The 22,693-nt window shown below is 50.5% G+C and overlaps 1 protein-coding gene and 1 long non-coding RNA gene across 3 annotated transcripts in view; both read left to right on the top strand.

Moving 5' to 3' along the window:
• The window catches only part of LGR6 (leucine rich repeat containing G protein-coupled receptor 6), a 145,307-nt gene extending 136,674 nt beyond the window's left edge, over positions 1–8,633 (top strand). For both annotated transcript variants that reach the window (XM_023942356.2, XM_023942357.2), the window contains 2 exons: positions 4,557–4,637; positions 6,196–8,633. In XM_023942356.2, the coding sequence (XP_023798124.2) occupies positions 4,557–4,637; positions 6,196–7,427 (1,313 nt within the window). In that variant the 3' untranslated portion in view covers positions 7,428–8,633. The remainder of the gene's footprint in view (positions 1–4,556; positions 4,638–6,195) is intronic.
• A 1,498-nt stretch (positions 8,634–10,131) lies between these two features.
• Positions 10,132–20,410, top strand: LOC147649431 (uncharacterized). The gene is made up of 2 exons (XR_015279046.1): positions 10,132–15,826; positions 18,697–20,410. It is a non-coding gene; the product is annotated as an uncharacterized LOC147649431 (long non-coding RNA).
• The last annotated feature ends 2,283 nt before the right edge of the window (positions 20,411–22,693 follow it).

The following is a 22,693-nucleotide window of genomic DNA, read 5'->3' on the forward strand; positions in this document are numbered from 1 at the left end:
CAAATCCCCATGGTAGATGGAGAGAGGGCTGAGCCCCTGGAGAGCCCCTGACCCACCTGCTCTCAGGAGCAGTGAGCATCCAGCCATAGCCAGGGGCTCTGCTGTGTTCTCCCACACCCTGAGCTGGCAGGGCTGGACCTGGAGGCAGATTTGGACCTGGACCCAGAGCGTTGGAAGCTGTGTTATTGTCAGGATGACCAAGACACTCTGTGACACAGCCACTGTGACCCACAAGCCCTGTGCTCCTGCTCCTGTGCTGATCCTTCACAGCTTAAGAAAAAGCTTTAGACATGCAAAGAGTCCAGGGTAGCAAATGTGATTCCCACTGGCATGATGTGGCTCCAGGAAGTATGGTAGACTTGGTGGTAACACTGGCCAGACAGTACAGAGGAGTCATGTTACAGTCATTGCTGCAGGATTTTATTCTAAGCCAGGTCACTTTTTCCATCATTAATGCAGCCCATACTGTAGCAGTCCTAGTGCAGATAGTTGTGGGGTTTGCCCAGCAAGTTATAGCATTTGTGGAAAGATCTAGTTTGTGACAAGGGGCCATAGACCTGCTTTTGCTCGGTACCAAAGTCTTTGATGTCCCAAAGGATGCTCTCACCTGGCCCTGTCAGCAGAACAAAATCTACCACAGGGTCCCAGACCCCCAGGCCAGTGAGCCTCATGGATGGAGTGTTCATGAGATGCTGGCACCGAGGGGAATGCTGGCTGATTCTGAGATATGCCAAATGAGACTATTTGCAGCTTGTAAAGGCTCCCATTTTCAGATGTTAAAGCATTGGATCTATTTTGAACTATCCAAGCACAGAGGTGCAAATGTGAAATCATTCCTTATGATGTGCAGCTTTTGTGGATGACTCTCCAGACCTTCAGCAACAGGGTCTGCTCTTGATGATAAGGGGTTTGTGATATTGCTGTTTTACTTAATTAATCATTGCTTTATTTCTGTTCCCTGTGCTTCCTTTCTGATGGCCACTGGTGATATTTAGCTGGGTTATATGAGCCTTGTAACACTTTCTCATTAAAGAGGAAAAAAGCTCCCAAACATTCCTTTCATGCAAGAGGGAAAGTGGTCTGCTGAAGAGAAAATACCTCAGGGCTGTGTTGCAGCAGGGTCCAGCCAGGCTTGTCAGGGCACTTGGATGCTTTGGGAGAACTTCTGAGAGGGACAGGGACCACCTCCAGACAGCTCTGTCCTGTCAGCCTTGTCCATTGCTTCCAGTCCTTCCCAAACAAGTCCACAGAACCTCTGGCTGGGTAGTGAAAGGCAGTTTGTCCCAGGCAGCCATGCAGGGACAAGAAATGGTTCCCAGTGCCCAGCCCTGCCCTGCCTGGCAGCAGCTCCTACAGCCCCTCCTGCTCCTGTATCCAGCACCCATCCTGCAGCCAAGCCCCACCCGAGGGACCACCTGGCTCCAGACACAGAGCAGAATTGCTGCCACGGACCCCAGGGACAGATCAGCTCTTCCCCCTCCTCCCAGAGCCCTGGGTGCCTGGGAACCACCCCACACCACCTGAGTATGTCCATTTGCATCGGAGTAAGAGCCACCTGAGGCCCAAAGTAATGTGGTCAGTGTATGTCTCATCATTCTGTCACCTTGTCAAAATGGATATTTAAGGGCTCACTTCCAGCACTTTCAATGTTTGGGATATCATTGAGTTCTACAATGGTTTGGGTTTGGGAAGTGCCTTGAAGCTCTTCTCATTCTACCCCTTGCCCTGCCAGGGACACCTTCCACTGTCCCAGGTTGCTCCAAGCCCTCTCCAATCTGGCCTTGAGCACTTCCAGGGATGGAGCAGCCACAGCTGCTCTCCAGCTCTCTTGGAGCCCCTTTAGACACTGAAAGGGTCTCTGAATCCTGGGGTCTTCTCTCTTCCAGGCTGGGCAATCCAAATTGTCTCAGCCTCTCTGGATTACAACTGGCAGTGACCCCCTGCCCCAAGTCTGTCCCCTGTGGCTGAGCAGGAGCCCAAAGATGGCTTGGGGTCCTGCCACCAGGACAGCCCCCAGCAGTGGCTGCAGAGGAAGGCAAGAAAAGTGCCCTGGGACATTCCCATCAACATCCCAGCGCCTCCCTTTGGGACCTCTGCTTTGAGGGTAGAAAGGGATGTACTCACTCACAAGCATGTGTTTGCAAGGATGGAACAAAGCTATGGGAAGTGATCACCTGCACAGTGATCCTGGGGAGTGAGACACTGCTTCCCCCAGCCCAGCACCTCCAGCAGCTTGTGAAGTTACTAAAGAGCTTCTGCAACCACCTGGCAATCCCTGCAGGGTCCTTAGATATGCACTTCTGACATTCAAGACAGCTACTTGAGACCCAAACCTGGATCTTCCCAGGTCCCTGGCAGCCCCCCGTGCCCCCAGGCCAAGGAGAGGGCAGGTCCTGCAGACCCCAGGGACTGCCCTGGCTCAGACAGACAGGACTGAGGGAATGAGCACTAAGGGGAGAAAACATTCAGCACAACGATTTCTGTTCTATCCCTTCCCCAGCAATTCTGCTCCTCTTCCTCTCACTTGGCTTTTGGTACAGGCAGCTCCTTTCTCATGGAAAGGACACTACTGGCAAAGTGGGTTTTTACCATAAGACCTCAGAAAGTGGAGGCACCTCAGCAAAATTCAAATAAATAACAGCTTCTTCAAAATCAATGCAGTCTGCCTTGCTGGGTCACAACAGCCATTTTCCTTTCTCCACAGTTCCCAGGCTGGACAGGGATTGGTTTCTAGCAGAGAGAGGTACATTTTTCACTTTGAATCCCACTGTGCTGACTAAGAATCACTTTGTAATTCCCAGCAGGCTCAGTAGTCCAGGCAAAACAAAATATCATCCTTCACTTCATGAAAATGTTTAACCTGGGCTTAAAATCAGTCTTTGAGGAGAAAATAGATGGCACAGGTTACACTTTCACAAGGGTTGGGTCTCAGCAGAGCACAGAAAGAGCAAGCCTGTGTCTGTTTTATTCGGGTATCGTGACTGCACATCACAGCCTCCGCACTGTGGCTGGAAAATACACTGGAGATTTATAAGACTATAAAATACAAGGATGAATTATTTTTCCATCCCACTGTGAGTTTTTCCTTGCCAGGCTCCAAAGCAGCAGTAATATTTCAATTCTTACACAGACAGATTTTAAAAATGACCTTTTTTTCCAAAGCTCCCTGAAGCTGAGAAAGCCATGAAGCTTGTCAGGAGGCACTAAAGATAGCACGTAATTTGTCATCATCCTTTAATCAAATAATCCCAGTCACATTTTCTAACACAGGCAGGGAGCATAGCTCATGAGAGGCACCACTTCCAAACAGATTAGACACATAAATCCCACTCAGGTCAGCCTTATCTTCAGCACTGTGGAAATTTGCCTTCCTGGCCAGTGTCTAAGCTGCCAGGTGCACACCTGGGCTCCAGCATCAGTCCATTCATCCAAGAGAGAGTTCATCCCACAGCCACAGATCCAGCTCTCTGGCTACCAAGCTGTAGCAAGAACAAAACCACATCCTTTCCCTTTCCTCCACTGGCAGAAAACCCTCCCAAGATCTCCACTGGGAGCTGAAGGCTGTACTGATGCCATGGGTGGGAGCGGGGCAGCAGGACAGCAGCTGTCCTCACTGTGTCCCAGTGCTGGCAGCCAGCAGGACTTTGGGAACAGGAACAAGGAACAAAGCAGAAAAGCACACTTGGATTAGACTGAGAGGATGCCATTCACCCTGGTGACGATCTACACTGAAAACACAGCTGAGGGCTTGGCCCCATTCCCTTCCAGCAGCTTCTTCTTCAGCCAGGGGGTCTCTGCCTGAGCCTCAGCAAGCCCCAGCCTGGCTCAGGGTGCAGCTGCCAGCACGGCAGAGATGCTGGTGCAGGGCTGGCTCTGCAGCCTGGCTGCACAAACCCCATGGATGCAGAATCTGCAGCCACAGGCAACCAGTCTGCCCTCAGCAAATGCTGGGAACAGCCACAATTAAAAACAGGGCCCTACAGTCCCAAGATTTTACAGGGCATTAAATAAAGCAATAAATGTTGTGTTCCCTTGTCTCTTTGCTGCTGAACTGTTTGGTGGTGGTGGCTGCTGACGAAAAATTTGTGCTGCAAGAAGAGGCTGATGGTTCCCTCTGAACAAAGCCCCAAAATCCCTGTTGATGAAAAAACATTGGACAAAGCCTGCCCAGAAAGCTCCCATGGAGAAGATGCATTTGAAGGCTTTGTGTTCTGTAACCACACAGGCTGGAGTATTTCTTTACTTTTAATAAAGAGTTCTGGGAGGAGGGAACCGCAGTCACACAGCTCTGGGATCTGGGGCTCTTACACTTCAAATGTTGGGAGTAACCCAAAAAGAGAGGGCTTGGCTATGCTGCAACGTTTACAAGATCTCCCTCTACAGCAGTGACTGCAGGGGACAAACTGTACACCAGCAGCTACTTTGAACTTGCAGGCTGGGAACTGGCTGGAAGGTCTGTGTAGAGGACAGAGAGCAGGAAAAGCTCCTGGCCCAGTTAACTCTGATGGTTCTGCTTGTTCTTATCTGAGCACCATTTCTTGTTCTTTCCTCCCCAGATGACCTAGATGCAGATGATCTTCAACTGGAGCTTGAGGAATCGAAGCTGCATCCCACTATTCAGTGCACACCAAGCCCCGGTGAGCAGCCAGGGGAACCCTTTGAACAGAATTGGGATTCTTTGAGCTTCTCTAAATCCCCAGGATCCCCCATGATCTTTCAGATCAGAAGCCTGGTGGGTTGGGCTTAGTCCAAATGTGGGACAGGTGAGGAGTTTCCTTCTCCCCGTTGGATGAGGCTGCCCTCCCAGGAGGGGAGGCCCAGATCAGGATAAGCCTGATCAGGACCCCCAGGTATCAGCAGCTCCTCCATCCACTGACCTGCTGCACTCAGATCTGGCTCTCCTGTCCCCTTGCATGACACACTTGGCTTTGTCTCACCAGCCTGGAATATTGCATGTCCTGTCCTTGATGTCCTGATCACACCTGTGGCACTGCAGACTGCAGGGATGCTTTGCTCTGTTTCCTGAGGAAGGGAGAGCAGGGCGGTGCTGGACTGCACAGGATGCTTGGGGCTCAAGGAAGATGCCTTGATTTTGTCCCTGCTCATAGCTCAGTGGGGTCCTGGAGCACACCTGGAAGCTGGAGATCTCTGCTTCCAGCCAGCCTGCTGTGGGACACTGGCAGGGATAGAGGTTTTAACAGTTGTTCCACTGAGTTTGCTACAAAAGATCTCACTGAGGGTATGCTGCCTGGCACTCTGAGCTTCACCTCCTTTGATATGAAAAAGATTTCTCCATTTCCTCTAATTTTTTTGGTCTCTACCACCTAAAACTTCTACCACCCTGGTTTTGTTTTTGCTGAGCCACTCACTGAAACATCCCAATCCCTCGCAGAGGCAATTTTATGCCATTGCCCACTTTCTCTTTCCCCACTTTCTTCTTTTTTCTTTGGCAAACAGCTTCAAAACCAGTCTTCACCCCTCCATGACCTTCCCTTACTCACTCCTCCATCCATCCATCCATCCATCCATCCATCCATCCATCCACTTCTGTTCTTTCTTTCTCCTGATATCCTTCCATGTTCTGCCTGCCCAGACCCCTCTGTCCCTTCCCTGCCACACCAGCTCCCCCCTTCTCTCCCTCATGCCCAGACACTTCACCTCCTGGTGCTCATCCCCTCTGTGCAGAGGCCATTCATGCACAAACAGACACCTCTCAGCCAAGGTCTTGAGTGTCCAGAGAGAGGCTGGCAATGCCAGAGCAGGCTGCAGCATCCTGGCAGATCTCCACACCACCAGCTCCCAGGGGGAACATGAGGTGGAGCAGGTAATGGTAGAGGGGCCCAAATGACAGGCTGGCACCAGGAGTGTTGGTTGGTCTGGACCTTTTTACATTTTAGGAGCACTCATCAGTTTGTTGCTTCTTACATTTCATTTTCACTTCTCCCTGCACCTTTTTTCTGCCCTAGACAAGATCTGAGAGGGTGCCAGAAGCATTTCAGTGTGGGGTCAGCAGCACAGGCGACACCCAAGAGGCAGCTGCAGAAGAGGGTGGACAATGTCACATTTTCCTTGCCAGCCCTCAGCACTCACATGGCTGCTGGGGCCAGAAGAGGGCTTGGATTTGGCCACCATCTGAGCAGCACCACTGGAGAGAAGCAGTGTCTGCTGTGTGTAACTTTGGGGTTTGTCTTCCAGGTCCCTTCAAGCCCTGTGATCACCTGTTTGAGAGCTGGATCATCCGCCTGGGAGTCTGGCTCATCGTTGTGGTCTCGGTGCTCTGCAATGGGCTGGTGATCCTGGCTGTCTTTGCTTCCCCCAGCTACCTGTCCCCGGTGAAGTTCCTCGTGGGCTCCATCGCTGGGGCCAACATGCTGACGGGCATCTCCTGCAGCATGCTGGCCCTCGTGGACACCCTCACCTACGGTCACTTTGCCCGATACGGCACCAGGTGGGAAACGGGTGCAGGCTGCAGGGTGACAGGGTTCCTGTCCGTGCTGGCCTCCCAGGCTGCCATCTTCCTGCTGACCCTGGCTGCTGTGCAGTGCAGCCTCTCAGCCTCCTGCGTGCGGGGCTACGGGAAGTCCCCGTCCCTGGGCAAGGTCAAGGCTGCTGCCTGCTGCTGCCTGTTGCTGTCCTCTGTGGCTGCCGTTCTGCCTCTCTTCTCCGTTGGGGAATACGGAGCGTCCCCTCTCTGCCTCCCATACCCCATCCCAGAGGGGAAACCCACCACCCTGGGCTTCACTGTGGCCTTGGTGATGACAAACATGCTCTGCTTCCTGACTATCACGGGCACCTACATCCGACTCTACTGCAACCTGCTGAAGGGGGAGTTCAGCGCTGTCTGGGACTGCGCCATGGTCAAGCACGTGGCCTGGCTGATCTTCACCAACTGCCTCCTCTACTGCCCTGTGGCCTTCCTCACCTTCTCTTCCACCCTCAATCTCTTCCTTATCACCCCAGAGGTCATCAAATCCATCTTCCTTGTGGTCCTGCCCCTGCCCGCCTGCCTCAACCCCTTGCTCTACCTGCTCTTCAACCCCCACTTCAGAGATGACTTCCGCCTGCTGAGGCAGAAGGGGCAGGACAAGAGCAGCTTCCCCCAGTCCTGCAGGGCTGATGACATGGAGAAAAGCTCCTACGACTCCACCCAGGCTCTGGTGAACTTCTCCGACATCGACCGCGTGTGTGAGACACCCGAGGGAGTGCGCCCCATCCTTGACAGCTACAGCTTCCCCTCCATGACACTCATCCCCTGCCAGCAAAGGGTGGGCACCAGGGGGAAGGAGAGAGGCTGCTATGAGCATTGTCCCTGCCTCAATGACAGTGAGGCACTGATAACTTCAGAGAGCCGAGATCTGTCTGGCAGCAGCCTCCGGATAACCTTCTTCCCCTCCCCACCCACGCCGCCCTACACATCTCACTTATAAACCTCCTTGGAGCAGCCGTGGGAACGGCCCCACAGCACCTGCTGAGGGCCAACACCAGTGCCGAGGGGCCAGCAAGGTGACACAAACTGCTCCCTGAAAAGCACCAGCACAACCTGTCTACCCTCATCCCCATCACACCTGCCTGGGCAACAGGCACTGCTCTGCCAGCTGCCCCTGGCCTAGAAGGGCTCTGACTGAGCTCCAGACACTCAGGGCCGGCCATGGGAGGAGACAATCCCTGTGTGAATCTCACTTCTGCTAGGAACTGCCTGGGAAAGAGCCCCACTGGCTCAGGAAGTGGGTCAGGGAAACCCTCCTCCTTCTCACCCTGCAGCATCACCAGCCAGGAGGAGCCTGCAGCAAAGCCAAGTTTGTCTTCTCAAGGCAGAGACCTCCTGGCCAAAGCCACTGCTCTGTGGCAACCCCTGGCAACCAACTGCGATGGCGTGGCCACCCACAGGAACCCCAGGCCTTGTCCTCTAGAGTTCTCTGCAGGTCCCACACACCCCTGGAAATGGGCTGGTGCCTGTCTTCACACCACCAAAAGCAGCATATCTGTGTGTACACCTGAGTTTTGGACAGCCTCTACTTCCCCACTCATTCACTGGGAGCCTCATGCGTTGGACACAACCCTCACTTCCAGCCAGGACCAGGAGCTGGGGATGCTCACTCTTTCAATCTGACCCTCAGTGTCTCACAAGGGGTCTCTGAAACCCACAGCAGCCAAACCCAAAGAGTTCCCAGAAAAACCCATGTGCTCTGCCTAAGATCACCCAGCAGCACCAAGCCAAGGCACCCAGGGTGGAAATGGGGTCTGGCTGCTGCCTCATTGCCCCCAAACCTGACTCCTGGATGAGGCTCTTGGTTCTGTGTACATGTCCCACACAGTGTAGCCATTTTGGGGACTGCATGTGCCTTCTCCTATTTTAAAGGTGGGCAGCTGATAGGAGGAAACAAATCAGCATTGTGGGATGGTGGCATCAGGAGGACACAGGCCACTGGGAACAGCCTCAAATCCACTCCCTGCAGCTCAGGGATCTCCCAAATCCGCTGACTCCATAATGAACCCTCCCAGTGCCACCCAGTGCAGCAGGGAGCCCTGTGCTCAGAGCTCAGGCCCTGGGCAAAGCTTTGGTTCTGCTGACGTTACTGCAGCTGTTTGTCACTCATTTTCATGAGATAATAAATGAGCCCCGTTGCTGACCAGTGGCTGCTTTCTGTCCTCTTTCATGTGAGGAGCACCTTGGTGGTTCTCTTGGCAGCTGCTGTGCCTTGGGTGTTGTCTGCATTGCCCAAGTGAGAGCTGGGAAATTGTGATGCATCCACATGAGCTGACACCACCCTCCCCACCCCTGTTCTCAGGAGGGAAGAGCCAAATCAGCCACTTTATGCAGCAGAATTGTAGCACCAGGTGCCTCTCCAGGTCCTGTGGAGCAGACTCCTGGGAGCTGTACCCTGTGATCTGCTGCTCAGGGGTTTGAGTTCGTGAACAGGACAGAGCCTGTGGCATAAAAGTGTAAGGACATCATGTAACAGGGTCTCCTGTGCAAAGCCAGACTCACCAGCCAGAACCTGGCTCTGCTGCCCTCCTCTGCATCTGAGGCCTATGGTCTTATCTCAAGATGAAAAACTTGAGGGATAGCAAGAAATCAGAGGAACATGATCTGAGGATTAGAGATTTAGTGACAAAATCCAAAGCTCTGCTACAATCTTCAGGTGGGAACTGTGAAAACATAGCCTGTTGTGAGATCCTGATCCAGACTTCTGATAACCTACTCATGCTCAAAATCAGTTTTCATGATTGGCTCATTAAAAACACAGAACTATTTTCTTCCATGTCCTTAGGGCTGCTCACATGCACAGGACTGGGAAAGACTCGTCCTAAATTGATTTCCAGAAATAAAATGCTCCTTTGGATGTGGGATCAACCTCCCAGAGCCAGTCCAGAGGAGGGCTGTAGCTACAAAGCTGATTATAGACATGAAGCATGGGGAAAGGCTGAGAGAACTGAGATTGTTCAGCCTGGAGAAAAGAAGCTCCAGGGTAACCTAACTGGGGCCTTCCAGTACCTGAAGGCAGCCTGCAAGAAAGGTGGAGAGAGACTGTTTATGAGGGCCTGGAGTCACAGGACAAAGGGGAATGGCTTCAGACTGACAGGGAGTAGGTTTGATTAGATATTGGAAAGAAACTCTTGGCTGTGAGGATGGTGAGGCCCTGGCACACATTGCCCAGAGCAGCTGTGGCTGCCCCATCCCTGGAAGTGTCCAGGGCTGGACAGGGCTTGGAGCATCCTGGGATAGTGGAAGGTGTCCCTGCCATGGCAGGCATGGGGCTGGATGAGCTTTAAGGTCCCTTCTCACCCAGGACAATTCTATGATCCCCAGCACATATCCTTTCTCCATAAGGAAATCTCTAATTGGAAGACAGCCTAAAATAAACCCCACTGTCACTGACACAATGATTACAATGATTAATCATTACAAGGCACACATTAACTGCAACTCTCTCTTGCCTGAAATCCCCTGCCCTGCTGCTGGCAGTATCTTCAAGCAGTCACTAAGGTACCCAAATGCACACAGGGCAGAAGCTGTCCCCAACAGAGGGACATGTGAGATCTCCAAGGGCACTGGGCCACCAGAGTACAGCCCTTTATGATGGCAGCAGGAGCTGAGCAGTACCATGGACAAGAGCAGCACAATGCTGCACGGCCAGTGGAGCAGAAATGGAATCCCCAGCAGGTACATGGGGCTCCCAAAGGAGATGCTGTGCACTGCTCCTGGATGTGCCATGACTGGAGAGGCTGTGGGATAGAGACAACAGCTTCCTTTTGGGATTGTGCAAGTCACAGCCCTCGTCCAAAGGGTCTCTGTACAATGTCAGCCCAGTAAGTGTCTCAGCTGGTGGCCACTGTGGGGTGGAGCAAGGGCAGACAGTTACAGACACCCTTGATGGCGCTGAACGCAGAGGAACAGGGAGTCTGAGCCCAGGGCTGGCAGGAGTCTGGCACAGTCGGCTTTCCCAGGCTCATGCTCACCACCTTGGGATCTGGCTGAAGAGAAGGGAGAACATCTGAGAGAGCCCAGCCCAGGAAGAGCCTGAGATAACAACAGGGTTGATACAGGTGAAAGCACTGCCTTTCCCATGAACAATTTCCCCAGGAAGCTGTGGAAAAATCCACTGTGAGTCTGTGTAAAAGCCCTCTGGGTTGTGTGGGCTCCTTGATCAGTGAGGGACTTCCACCCCCCTCTTCTCCCTGATGAAACCAGCAGCTCTGCAGGTCCTGTCTGTGCCAGAGCCCAGACCAGGCCAGCCAAACTGAGACCACAGCACTCACTCCATCTCTCAGGGCCTCCACAGCAGATGCTGTCCATGGATGTGCTGACCATTATTCCAGCTGACCCAGAACCCCCACTGCACCCTGTCCTCTGCCTCACTGATGTCTCCAGGCACTGGAGGATGTCCCCAGTGAGCCAAGGACAGGCTGCAGGGCACCCCTGGGGAAGGAGGGACTGAGAGAACCCTGAAATCAGACATGCTGTAAGGCTTAGGAGCTTCTCCTCACTGTTCAGTGAGGAAACTTTTCCCATCAAGGCTCTGTCCAGGGAAGCTCAGCTGCCTCTGAAAGCCAGTGCCCATCTCCTGGCAACTCAAGAATTGTCAGCCTCAGAGAGAACAAAGCTTCTTGGAGCATTGCACAATGCACCAGCCAGGATCCTCTTATCCAGCTCCCTTGGGGCAGAGCCCTTCCACACATTGTTGCTGCACAGGCCAGTCAGGAGAACTTAGCACAAGCTGGTCATGGAGCAGAGATCTGCTCCCTCTGCTCCCCAGCCCACAATAGCCCCCCTGAGCCATTTGCAGCAAACACAGCCTGAAGCCCTCTCTGAGCTGTGCTCCTTGCAGGGTTGCTAAGGGGAAAGGAGGGGAGTATAAACACAGAGCACGTTCTGTACTGACCAAAGAGGTGCCTGAGAAACAGTGAAAGTTTATGGATCTGGAGACATGCAGGAAACAGAAACCAGCACCTTTCTATTGCTGCTGCAGGCCATAAATTCAGAGTATGAGCTCTCTGGCAAATGCTCATTCAGGTGCCTTTCACCACATCTCTAACAGTGTACACGTGGCTTTCCACCCTACCAAGCACTAAGTTCCACAATTATTTAAAAAATTAAAAAGTGAAAGCAATCCTACACCACTCCATTTCCCTTCTTAGCAGCTGGTTTGGCCCTTACTGGTGCTGCTCTGCCCGTCTTTGGGCAGCTCAGCCCCCAGCCAGGTGGGGGTACCTGGGGACAGGTAGATCCTGCCTGGAAGAGCCAGTCCCACGCACAAGCAGGAGTCAGCTTAGACCACATCACCCACTTCTGGTCACCAACACAGGTGAAATTACCTGAAATTACCAGAACAGAGGGAGGTTCTTGCTCCTCATCCTCCACCAGCAGCAGCTCACGAGGCTCTTCTGCCTCCTCTCTGCTCTGATCAGATGAGACCCCCATCTTCAGCTGTCTCCACTTCCTGGGCCACCAGCATAAGGTAGATGTGGATCTGTGGGAACAAGTTCAGAGGAGGCCACTACACTGATCACAGGGCTGGAGCCCCACTGGAGCCCCCCTGCTCTGGAGCCAGGCTGGGAGAGCTGGGGGTGTTCACCTGGAGAAAGTTCCAGGGAGATCTGAGAACCCCTCAGAACCTAAAGGGGTTCCAAGAGAGCTGGAAAGGAACTCTGGACAAGGATCTGGAGTAGTAGGACAAGGAGAAAATGGCTTCCCACTGACAGAGGGCAGAGTTAGATGGGATATTGGGCAGGAATTATTGGTTGTGGTGGTGGTGAGGCCCTGGCACAGGTGCCCAGAGCAGCTGTGGATGCCCCTGGGTCCCTGGAAGTGTCCAAGGCCAGACTGGATGGGGCTTGGATCAACCTGGGCTAGTGGAAGGTGTCCTGCCCATGGCAGGGGTGGAACAAGTTGAGCTTTAAGGCCCCTTCTGACCCAAATCATTCAGATTCCATAATTTTAAGTGGAGCTGGGAGCCCCAGTGTGAGAAGGTGACATTTCTGAGCTGATGGGGACACGCTGCAACAGCCCAAGTGGGCAGGAGGGCACCGAGGTGGGGGAACAAGTTGTAAGGGAGGAGGTTGAGGCCATTGTGTGCTGCATTTTGGCTGAGCAGCAGTATTGGAGACAGAGGCCTGGGGGTGGCAGGGTGACAGACACAGCTGCTCTGGAAGTCATTGTCAGGGCTGGGCACCTTTGAGGTTTCCCCTGCACGTCAGCAAGGCACTGCCAGGACACCCTGAAGGGCAGACATGGCATGTTTGAGGAGGATTTTGGCCCTGAGGGACCCGGAAGCATTGTCTAGCAGGACAATGTGCAGGCAGTTTGTAGGCACGCTCAGATGTCAGTTTTCCCCTCGTCCAGCCCTCCTGGCTGGAGATGTGCAGCTCCTCTGAAACAAAGCCAGTGGAGCAAGCACCCTACGGTATTGTGTTTTCAATTTCATTGTTTTTTCCACCAACATTGTGATTTCTGTAATACTGGGCCATGATTGGGAAGGCTTGGGATGGCAGCATGGCCACGGGAATGCAAGGGATGAGGAACAAACTGTGCATGGGATGGCAACGTTTGGTACTGGCCTCCTTGAAGGCCAAAGGTAAACAGACATTTTGGAGAATGCAATCCCATCTTCAAGAGTGGGATGGACCACACATCAGGTCTGACAGGTGACCTCAGCAGTTCCAGGTGATACCTGAGCTACCAAGGGGTTAACACCTGGTGCCTGCTCTCCAGTGACACAAAACCACATTCACTTTTTCAGGGAATCTCTTCCATTACTGTCCTAGACCTGACCAGCAGCTTCCAGACTCTGGTTCACACAACATTTGATGGTTTGAACTCCTAGAAGCAAAACTGAGGCACTTCATCTCAGCTTTTCATCTGTGAATATTTTGTTAGCTGTAATTCCTGCTGAGATCTTTTCCCTGCCCTCCAGACCCAGCTTTTCTCCATATGGACACTGTGCTCCCAGCCCTGAATCCTCACACACCAGGAAAGACACAGGAAAGGGCTGCTGGTTGGTGTAGTCCAGAGCAGGACCTTCACGAGGACAAATATATCGGTTTTTGTTCTCCAAGTGAAAGACACTGTGATCTTCAATCTGTACTGTCCATGGTACAGATTTCCATTGTATCTGCTCCTTTCCATGGTCTCTGTCAGAGTTTCAAGGTGGAACAGTCAGAGGTGAGCAGACTGGAACAAGGTGAGATCTGAGGGATGTTCTCACAGAAGACTCAGCTTCAAAAGACCCCAAAGAGTTTGGATTGGACCCCAAAGAGAGCTGCAAGCCAGGGAAGAGCATGGAGCAAGAACCCTGTGGCATCCTGTGCTGGGTGGAGGCTGCACTGCCTTCATGCAGCCAAGAGATGGCTCTCCTCAGAGCCTTCAGGGGTGAGCACTAAGTGGGGACCTGGGGCTAAAGCCAGATGTCCATCTGAAACCTGCCTTCCTTCAGCTGGATGTTTCCCACAGGCAGAGGAGGTAGAGGCACCACTTTGAAAGGTGACAGCCAGGAAGATGGTGCAGAGGAGGCAGGATTGGAAGGGGCTGAAGAGTTAACAAACAGTCTGCTCTGATTCCTCTGGCCAGTACACTCTCCTGTTCTGGGAAGTATTCTGTTGGGAAGTAGGAGTATGTCGTGGTTTTAAACTACTAACTAAGAAAATTACTTACTTCTTGCTGTGAGATATGGATTAGAATAAGAGCAAAACAGGCATACAACTTAAAAGGGAAAAAAAAGTTTATTGACAAACCACAATAATAAGAACACCAGAATAAACTTCCAGAAAAAACCTTTCCATCTCCTATCTACTCACTATTCCCTTGTTCACATGACAACAGAGACAAAAACTCTGGAACTCTGATGGTTAAAACAGTCTCAATTCTTGCTAGTATTTTCACCACTCTTTATAGAGAAACAGAAGTTTCTTCCTGTTAATTTATGGAGTTTCTCACAAGAAAACTATTTTTGTTATAGTTTTCTATTGCCCTAATGTTAGCTGCTCAGAGCTGCTATTATTAGAGTTCACTCCTCCCATTTTCACATCACTCTGAAGTATGTATGGGCCATGCGTCTAGAGATAGCATTTTTAAGGATAAGTTATTCAAAGGCAAAAAAAGTCTTCTTCATCTGTTTCTGTGAGCTTCACCAGAAAACAGTTTTCTCATGGCCTCTCAGGGCTTCAAATCTCTCAACAGTTTTCTCATTGCCTCTCAAGGCTTTTAATCTCCCAGCACTTCACTATACTATAATTACTCTTTACTCAAATTTACACTTTGAACACTATTCCTCTCTAGATCTTATATCATGAATTAAAGGAGTTCTTTTCAGGACTTCATTGTCCATTTCTATAGTTTTAACAGGGAGATATTTCAGCTTAATTAAAGCATCTTCTTAATTCTCTACCTTTCCTGAAGCTTCTTTTCTTTCCTGTCACCGGTAGTTTATCAAGTCTCTTTTCATGTTGATCACTCTCCCTCTCTCTCTCTGGATAAAAAGATTAATCCACAAGTCTCATCTGGGTAATGAAAGAGTTAAAATCTTGCCCAGGCTTTTGTAGATGGTTCAGAGATCTCTGCCGAACAGGAGCTGGAGCTGTCTGTGATGGAAAGTTCCTCATGGCTGCTCTGGAGCGTGTAGTTGCTGCTCCAACCCGCTGCAAGTCCAGGGCCTCTCTCTTTCTTCACTGGGCAGTTTCTAGTGAATTAGTTACAGCAAAACCTGCAGCCGAGCCAGAGATCGGCTCGGCCCGGCCTGGGGAAAACCTTCCCCAGGCCCCCCCATCTCCCGGCCGGGAGACGCGGCAGGCCCGGCCCCATCCCCGCCCGGCCGCATGGCCTGGGCAGGGACGGGAGGCCTGGAGCTCCGCCACCCTCCACAGCCAGAAAACAAAGAGAACCCAGAGAGCTCTGCTTTTACATTTTTAAGGTAGGGTTCACAAGTTGATCCCACTTTTCAATGGCCTAAACTGCTGTCAATTCCCAGCAATGACTGATAATTGGTCAAGAGAAAAGACTCCAAGCACTTCCCAGCAACTCCAACTCCCTTAAAAGTAAAGTAACTCCATGACAGTATTATTGGAAATGTTCTGCACAGAGATTTCTTAAACCTTGGATAAAAGCAAAGTGTGTGCAAACTCTCTCCATCCATGATCCCAGGTATACAGCAAACTCCAGACCTTGCACCTTCTCTTTGGATGTATTGAGGATGACATTGTACATGTCAGCTGAGTTTCCAGTGTGAAAAGCCAACCTGGAAAATAGTAAAAAGCTCCAGCTTCCTGAATGCCTCAAAACTGGAGTATCTTCCCTGCAACTGTGAGGAAGAAGAATCCCACTCAAATACTGGTCAGTCACAAACTAAGTCAAACACCTTAACCTCTTCTGTGGCTCCCCCTTGCCCCCAGGATGTACAGGGCTGAAAGAATTAAGGTTTTTCTGGGGCAGGGTAATAAGTAATGGTCACAATGGTCACAATTCCTGTCCTAAAGGGCTCCCAGGGCACAGGTGTCAGCAACACACAGGTGCTTAAGGATGCAGAGAGAGATGTTTTGTGGAGCACTTTATATTGATTTATGAATGGAAACAAATGCTCAGGGTCATCTGACTGTTTGTAAAGCCTCAGTGTGCAGTGAGGGATGGGGGGAGCTGGGGAATGCTGCAGCTGGCTCTTCTCTTTCCCAGATATTCACTGCAGTATTCCCCTTTTGCACCTCCACAAGGAATCAAGCAGCACTGCTCACTCAGGAATGAGGTTCCTTTGGCCCCCCAGGACCACAGCATGTAAAAGCACAGCCAGCAACCCAGAAACAATGAGGACACTCTGCCATTTAGATATTGGCTCAGGTGGGTGCAGCAGGAGCTGCACATTCAGGACATGGGTCACAGCCATCTCCCCCAAAGTCACAGAGTTCTTGAGATGCTCTTGTATTGCCAGGCTTTTGATGGAGGTCAGGTGTAAGGGCATCTCCAAGAGTTCCCACCTCACCTGCTGCCTGTGGCAGGTATTGCTCAGAAGCAGCAGGTGATATCCCAGTCCCTCCAGAAGTGAGGAGCAGCAGTTCAGATGCTTGCTTGAGTAGGCTGAATGGAAGAGCAGGGCACCAAACTCGACTGGCAAGAGCCAAGGCTGTCTGCTGTACTGAACTGAAGCTTGCTGAACATTTCTGTTCACCCTTCTCTCAGCTTCCAGTACTTCCTGATGAGTATTTCCAAGTCATCATCTCCTCTCCCTCTTTATACTCCAGACAATCTTCTTCTGCCTGCTTAAAGGTTACCATTTGTCTTTTAAATTTAAATAATATCACTATTAACTACCAGACTTTTTAATGTCAGTGATTCTAGTGGGAAGAAACTATCAGTCATAGCCTGCTTTTAAAAATAAAGTATGTATGTAATTATTATCCCTTATTCTTAAGAATAATCCACACAATTCCAAATCTGCATCAAGAATAATTACAAATCATAGAACTGGGATCAGAAAACTGGAAGATGACCTAGTCCAACCTGCCCACTGAAGCAGGGTCAGCTACTGCAGCTTGCCCACAACTGTTTCCAGTCAGATTTTCAATAACTCCATCGATGGGGAGACTCAAAAATCCTCTGAACAGTCTCTCCCTGTGTTTGATCACCCTCACAGTAAAAAAGTGGGGAATTTTCTGTGATTCACATTGTGGCAATCACCTCTTGTCCTGTCTCACTGGGAAATATTGAGAAGAGTCTGATTCATCCTCTTCAATCAGGTCAGGTATTCAGACACATCCACAAGATCCTCCTCAGCTTTCTGTCCACCAGGTAAAACATCCCAGCTCTCTGAATTCCTTTTCACATCAGAGATGTCTTATGGCCTTCACTGGGCTCTCCCCAGGAAGTTCATGTCTCTCTGGTACTGGGGAGTAAGTGGTCTTGTGGGCATATTTGGTTTCAGGCATGTGCACACAAATACACATCCAGTGGCCTCAACATGTGCATATTATTCACTTATTTCTATGTAAAAACACATCACCTCACCCCCAAGTTCCATAACTCCCATCCTAAACTGCCTTGTGCATCATCCTGAGAAGGAGAAAATTGCACTCTGCTGCAGGGTGTGGAGCTGGGCTCATTCCCAGCTCAGGGCAGAGCAGTAACCAAGGCTTCCCAGCATGGAATGAAGAGGATTAGGGATTTCTCAACAGTATCCAACACCGTCTGTTAGACAGAGAACACAGAACTGGATCAGCATGGCAATCTCATTTCTCTTGTCCTTTCAGAGTTGTGGTTCTCACCTCCCCAGACTGATCCAATATGTTGGATTTTTCTGGCATCCACAGCATATCTACAAGCCCAGCTCCACTTGCCGTGACTGATATTGCAGCACTGTGAAGTTTCACAATCCAGTTATGGCATTCTCGTTAATAATTATTCATTAATATGCAAAAGGAGTAATACTGGTGGAACATCAGTGTTAGGGAACTGAAAGAAGTAGGATTAGAACAGCTTACTGTCAATGCCAGCCTCCTGTCCTGACTCACCTGTCAGCATTTTGGCCATAACCTTCATCCCCTTTTTCCCACCTCGATACCTCAAAGAGTCCCAGATGCTCTTGCCTTAAGCATTCAAAGTCAGATCAAATATCTATGGAGGAGCAGGTGACAAGGGAGGAACACACAAAGCTTCAATTTACAGCTGAAAGATGCCAGTTCTGCCACAAGAACACTAAAAAGAATCAAGTGTATGGCAAGAAATATCCTTCAAGGCTCTTCTGGGATTAAACAGTAACCAGTGAGGTCATTGGCTCAGCATGCTGAAATAATGTGCTTTTAATTTAAAGCTTTGTTGTTGAAGGCACAGTGTGACAATGGCTGGGTGAAAGCTGGGACTCACCAGTGCTCCTCATGGGTATGGTGCAGTGAATGCCACCTACACTGAACCACTGATAATATTGTATCATTAATTACAATGTTGGAACTCCAGAGAAGGAAAGCAGACATGCTGTAGCCAGGCCTATTGGTGCCCAAAACATGGAGAGTAATGGGACATCTTTTCACCATTAAAAAATCAAAGCTGTTCTTTCATTACTCAGTATGGTTTCCATCACTCAAAAATAACAGAGCAGAATCCTGAGCTGCCAAAGTACAGCACTGCTAAGGAACTGTTCATTCACTTATGACATCATCAGCACAGGGACTGTGACCATCAGGATAATCCAAATCCATTTCTCATCTATTCCTTTTCAGAGTGTTCTGAAATAAAATGCAAAATAAAGAGCAGGAGCCACCAGGGGACATGGGAGATGCTGTCATCATAAGGAGCACACTGCTGAATTTGAAGGTAGTGACTGACACACATCAACAACAACCTAAACCAGAGGAGACTGGTCAACCACTCACAGCACAGGAATATTATAAGATCTACTTCTTTACACCAATTATGTGATTTTCCTGAAGTGTAAATCAAGTTGACTGCAAAGCCATCTACAGACTAATCTCACATTTTCCCTTGCTCCTGATAACAGCATTTTCTGTGCTTGGGGAGTTTAGATTCTTTGGGATATTGACTTCCTTTCTTACACAGCAATCTGGGATATCCTAAGAGACAAAGAACTCTTCTGACCCGTAGAACATGACCCATGGTCCTGGTCCTCACATTGTCCAGCACACTCCCAGCCTCATGGCCAGGGTTCCCCACCACACTGCAGAGTCACTGGATCAACAGAGGGAGATGCACAGTTGATCTCATCCAAGCACAGTACCTGACCCTAAACATTGGGGAATAATAACAACAACAACAATAATTTTAACACTTTTAACTGAAGTGTACATTTTAGAAGTTGCAGCCGACAGCAAAGGGCCAGGAACTTGGTGAGTGGAGGCAAAAACTGGCTCCTCCTCTAAAGAAACATCATTCTACATCCATGTTTACACCACGGTGTGTGGGAAAAGCTGATCCTGAATTACTGCCAGTGCAGGTATAAAACCTAGCAGTGATTCCACACCACCCAGGAAAGGGCTGAGGTTAATTCTTGACAAGAGAAACAACAACAACAGTGGCCACTTTCATTATGGATGCTTTTCTGAACCAGGCAAAGAGAGGAGAATGGAACCAGATGAGTTGTTTTGGTGGCAATGACAGCTTTTCCCAAAGTCAGCTGTTCAGGAAACTACAGCCTTCAGCAACACAGTTAAAGCAACTCTAATACTGAAGGAAAAAGCAGATGGTAAATTGATGGTAAATCCAAGTTTGCCATTGAGGTTCAAGGGGTGTCCAGAAGTTCTGTCTCCTACACATCTAGGCTCTTTCTCCCCTTTCCTGTACTGCCCCATGGAGTCAGTCAACAAACAGAAAAACAATTGCACCAAAAACTCTGCAGTTGTTTTACTCCAAACCCTCAGGGAAAAAAAAAAAAAAAAGCCTTTTATGCTTTTAATTTTCTGTTTTTCTTTTGCAATTTTGCGATTTGAGTAAATCAATTAAAATAACTGGATTATTTTCCTTGCCTAACCCCTCTAACCCACCTCTCCTCATCCTTCTCCGACTCTTACATTTAGACCTTTATTTCTCTCCTTCCTCCTCCCCTTTTTTTTAAACTCCTGGTTTGGAAAATTCCACAGCTGGATTTTCACATTTCCTTTTGTCACCACATTGGAGACATTTGAGGAAGACAGTGAGGGCAGTGTCACAACATTAGAGGCAAAGGGAAAAGACACATTAAGGCAAAGCAGGTTCCAGTCCAGTTTCCTGAGCCTGGCTGACCTTCCCCTGCCTTGCCATGACTGCCTGGCTGTTCAAATCCTCCATTTATCCCCATCTCTCTGTCTTAACTACATCATTTATTCCTCTTGCATCTCAGTCTTGTTTCTGGGAATCCATTCCTGCTACATACACCCCTCATCACCCCACACAGAATAAAATCATATATAACAGAAATAAAACTGCCCTGCGCATCTGAAAGTGTCCGGTGTGAGCTGAGTGAGCAAAGCTTTGAAGAGTCCAATTCTCTCTTTTGACAAGTGCTGGGCCCTTCATTTCAAGCAAGACATCGAGGTGCTGAACCACCAGGGAACATTCAGGCTGCACATCAGGAGGGATTTCTTTCCTGAAAGATTTATCAAGCTCTGCAAGGAGCTACCCAGGGAGGTTTGGGGTCCCCATCCCTGGAGGGGTCTGAAGAACACGTGGATGAGGCATTCAGTGCTCTGGGCTGGGGGACAACGTGGGGATTGGGCACAGCTTGGACTTGACCTTGGACTTGACCTTGAGGTCTTTTCCAGCATTAATGATTCTGGGATTCATCCCAGAGCCTCAGAGGCTTCCAGGGAATGAGGGGTTTGACCTGACTGTGAGGCCTGTCCTACCAGAGCCTTTCCAGGACATGGAACATTACTGGAGCAGGCTGAGGAGATCCGTGCCCATGAGAACAGCCAGAAGTGTGTGTCCGCAGAGAGCACAAGCAGGGATGGGGATGTGCTGACAAGGCTGCACTTTGGCCAGTGAGAAGGGAAGGGCACATGCCCATCACACAGAGGCTGGGCCGGGTCAGGGAGCTCCCCTGTCCAAGCATTCATGAGCCACTCCGGCTGTCACTGTCCCTCTGCCTGAGCTGGGACTGAGGCTCCTCTGCAGCTGCGACCACACACCTCCAAACCTGTCCAAACCCTGAACCCTAACCTAACCCTAACCCTAACCCTAACCCCTAACCCTAACCCTAACCCTAACCCTAACCCCTAACCCCTAACCCCTAACCCAACCCTAACCTAACCCTAACCCAAACCCTAACCCGAACCCTAACCCTAACCCCTAACCCTAACCCTAACCCTAACCCTAACCCTAACCCCTAACCCTAACCCTAACCCTAACCCTAACCCTAACCCTAACCCCTAACCCTAACCCTAACCCTAACCCTAACCCTAACCCCAAACCCTAACCCTAACCCTAACCCTAACCCTAACCCTAACCCTAACCCTAACCCTAACCCTAACCCCATCCCTGGAGGGGTCTGAAGAACACGTGGATGAGGCATTCAGTGCTCTGGGCTGGGGGACAACGTGGGGATTGGGCACAGCTTGGACTTGACCTTGGACTTGACCTTGAGGTCTTTTCCAGCATTAATGATTCTGGGATTCATCCCAGAGCCTCAGAGGCTTCCAGGGAATGAGGGGTTTGACCTGACTGTGAGGCCTGTCCTACCAGAGCCTTTCCAGGACATGGAACATTACTGGAGCAGGCTGAGGAGATCCGTGCCCATGAGAACAGCCAGAAGTGTGTGTCCGCAGAGAGCACAAGCAGGGATGGGGATGTGCTGACAAGGCTGCACTTTGGCCAGTGAGAAGGGAAGGGCACATGCCCATCACACAGAGGCTGGGCCGGGTCAGGGAGCTCCCCTGTCCAAGCATTCATGAGCCACTCCGGCTGTCACTGTCCCTCTGCCTGAGCTGGGACTGAGGCTCCTCTGCAGCTGCGACCACACACCTCCAAACCTGTCCAAACCCTGAACCCTAACCTAACCCTAACCCTAACCCTAACCCCTAACCCTAACCCTAACCCTAACCCTAACCCCTAACCCCTAACCCCTAACCCAACCCTAACCTAACCCTAACCCAAACCCTAACACGAACCCTAACCCTAACCCCTAACCCTAACCCTAACCCTAACCCTAACCCTAACCCCTAACCCTAACCCTAACCCTAACCCTAACCCTAACCCCTAACCCTAACCCTAACCCTAACCCTAACCCTAACCCCAAACCCTAACCCTAACCCTAACCCTAACCCTAACCCTAACCCTAACCCTAACCCTAACCCCATCCCTGGAGGGGTCTGAAGAACACGTGGATGAGGCATTCAGTGCTCTGGGCTGGGGGACAACGTGGGGATTGGGCACAGCTTGGACTTGACCTTGGACTTGACCTTGAGGTCTTTTCCAGCATTAATGATTCTGGGATTCATCCCAGAGCCTCAGAGGCTTCCAGGGAATGAGGGGTTTGACCTGACTGTGAGGCCTGTCCTACCAGAGCCTTTCCAGGACATGGAACATTACTGGAGCAGGCTGAGGAGATCCGTGCCCATGAGAACAGCCAGAAGTGTGTGTCCGCAGAGAGCACAAGCAGGGATGGGGATGTGCTGACAAGGCTGCACTTTGGCCAGTGAGAAGGGAAGGGCACATGCCCATCACACAGAGGCTGGGCCGGGTCAGGGAGCTCCCCTGTCCAAGCATTCATGAGCCACTCCGGCTGTC

The sequence above is a fragment of the Cyanistes caeruleus genome, chromosome 24 (genome assembly GCF_971803275.1).
Source record: "Cyanistes caeruleus chromosome 24, bCyaCae1.hap1.1, whole genome shotgun sequence".
NCBI lineage: Eukaryota > Metazoa > Chordata > Aves > Passeriformes > Paridae > Cyanistes > Cyanistes caeruleus.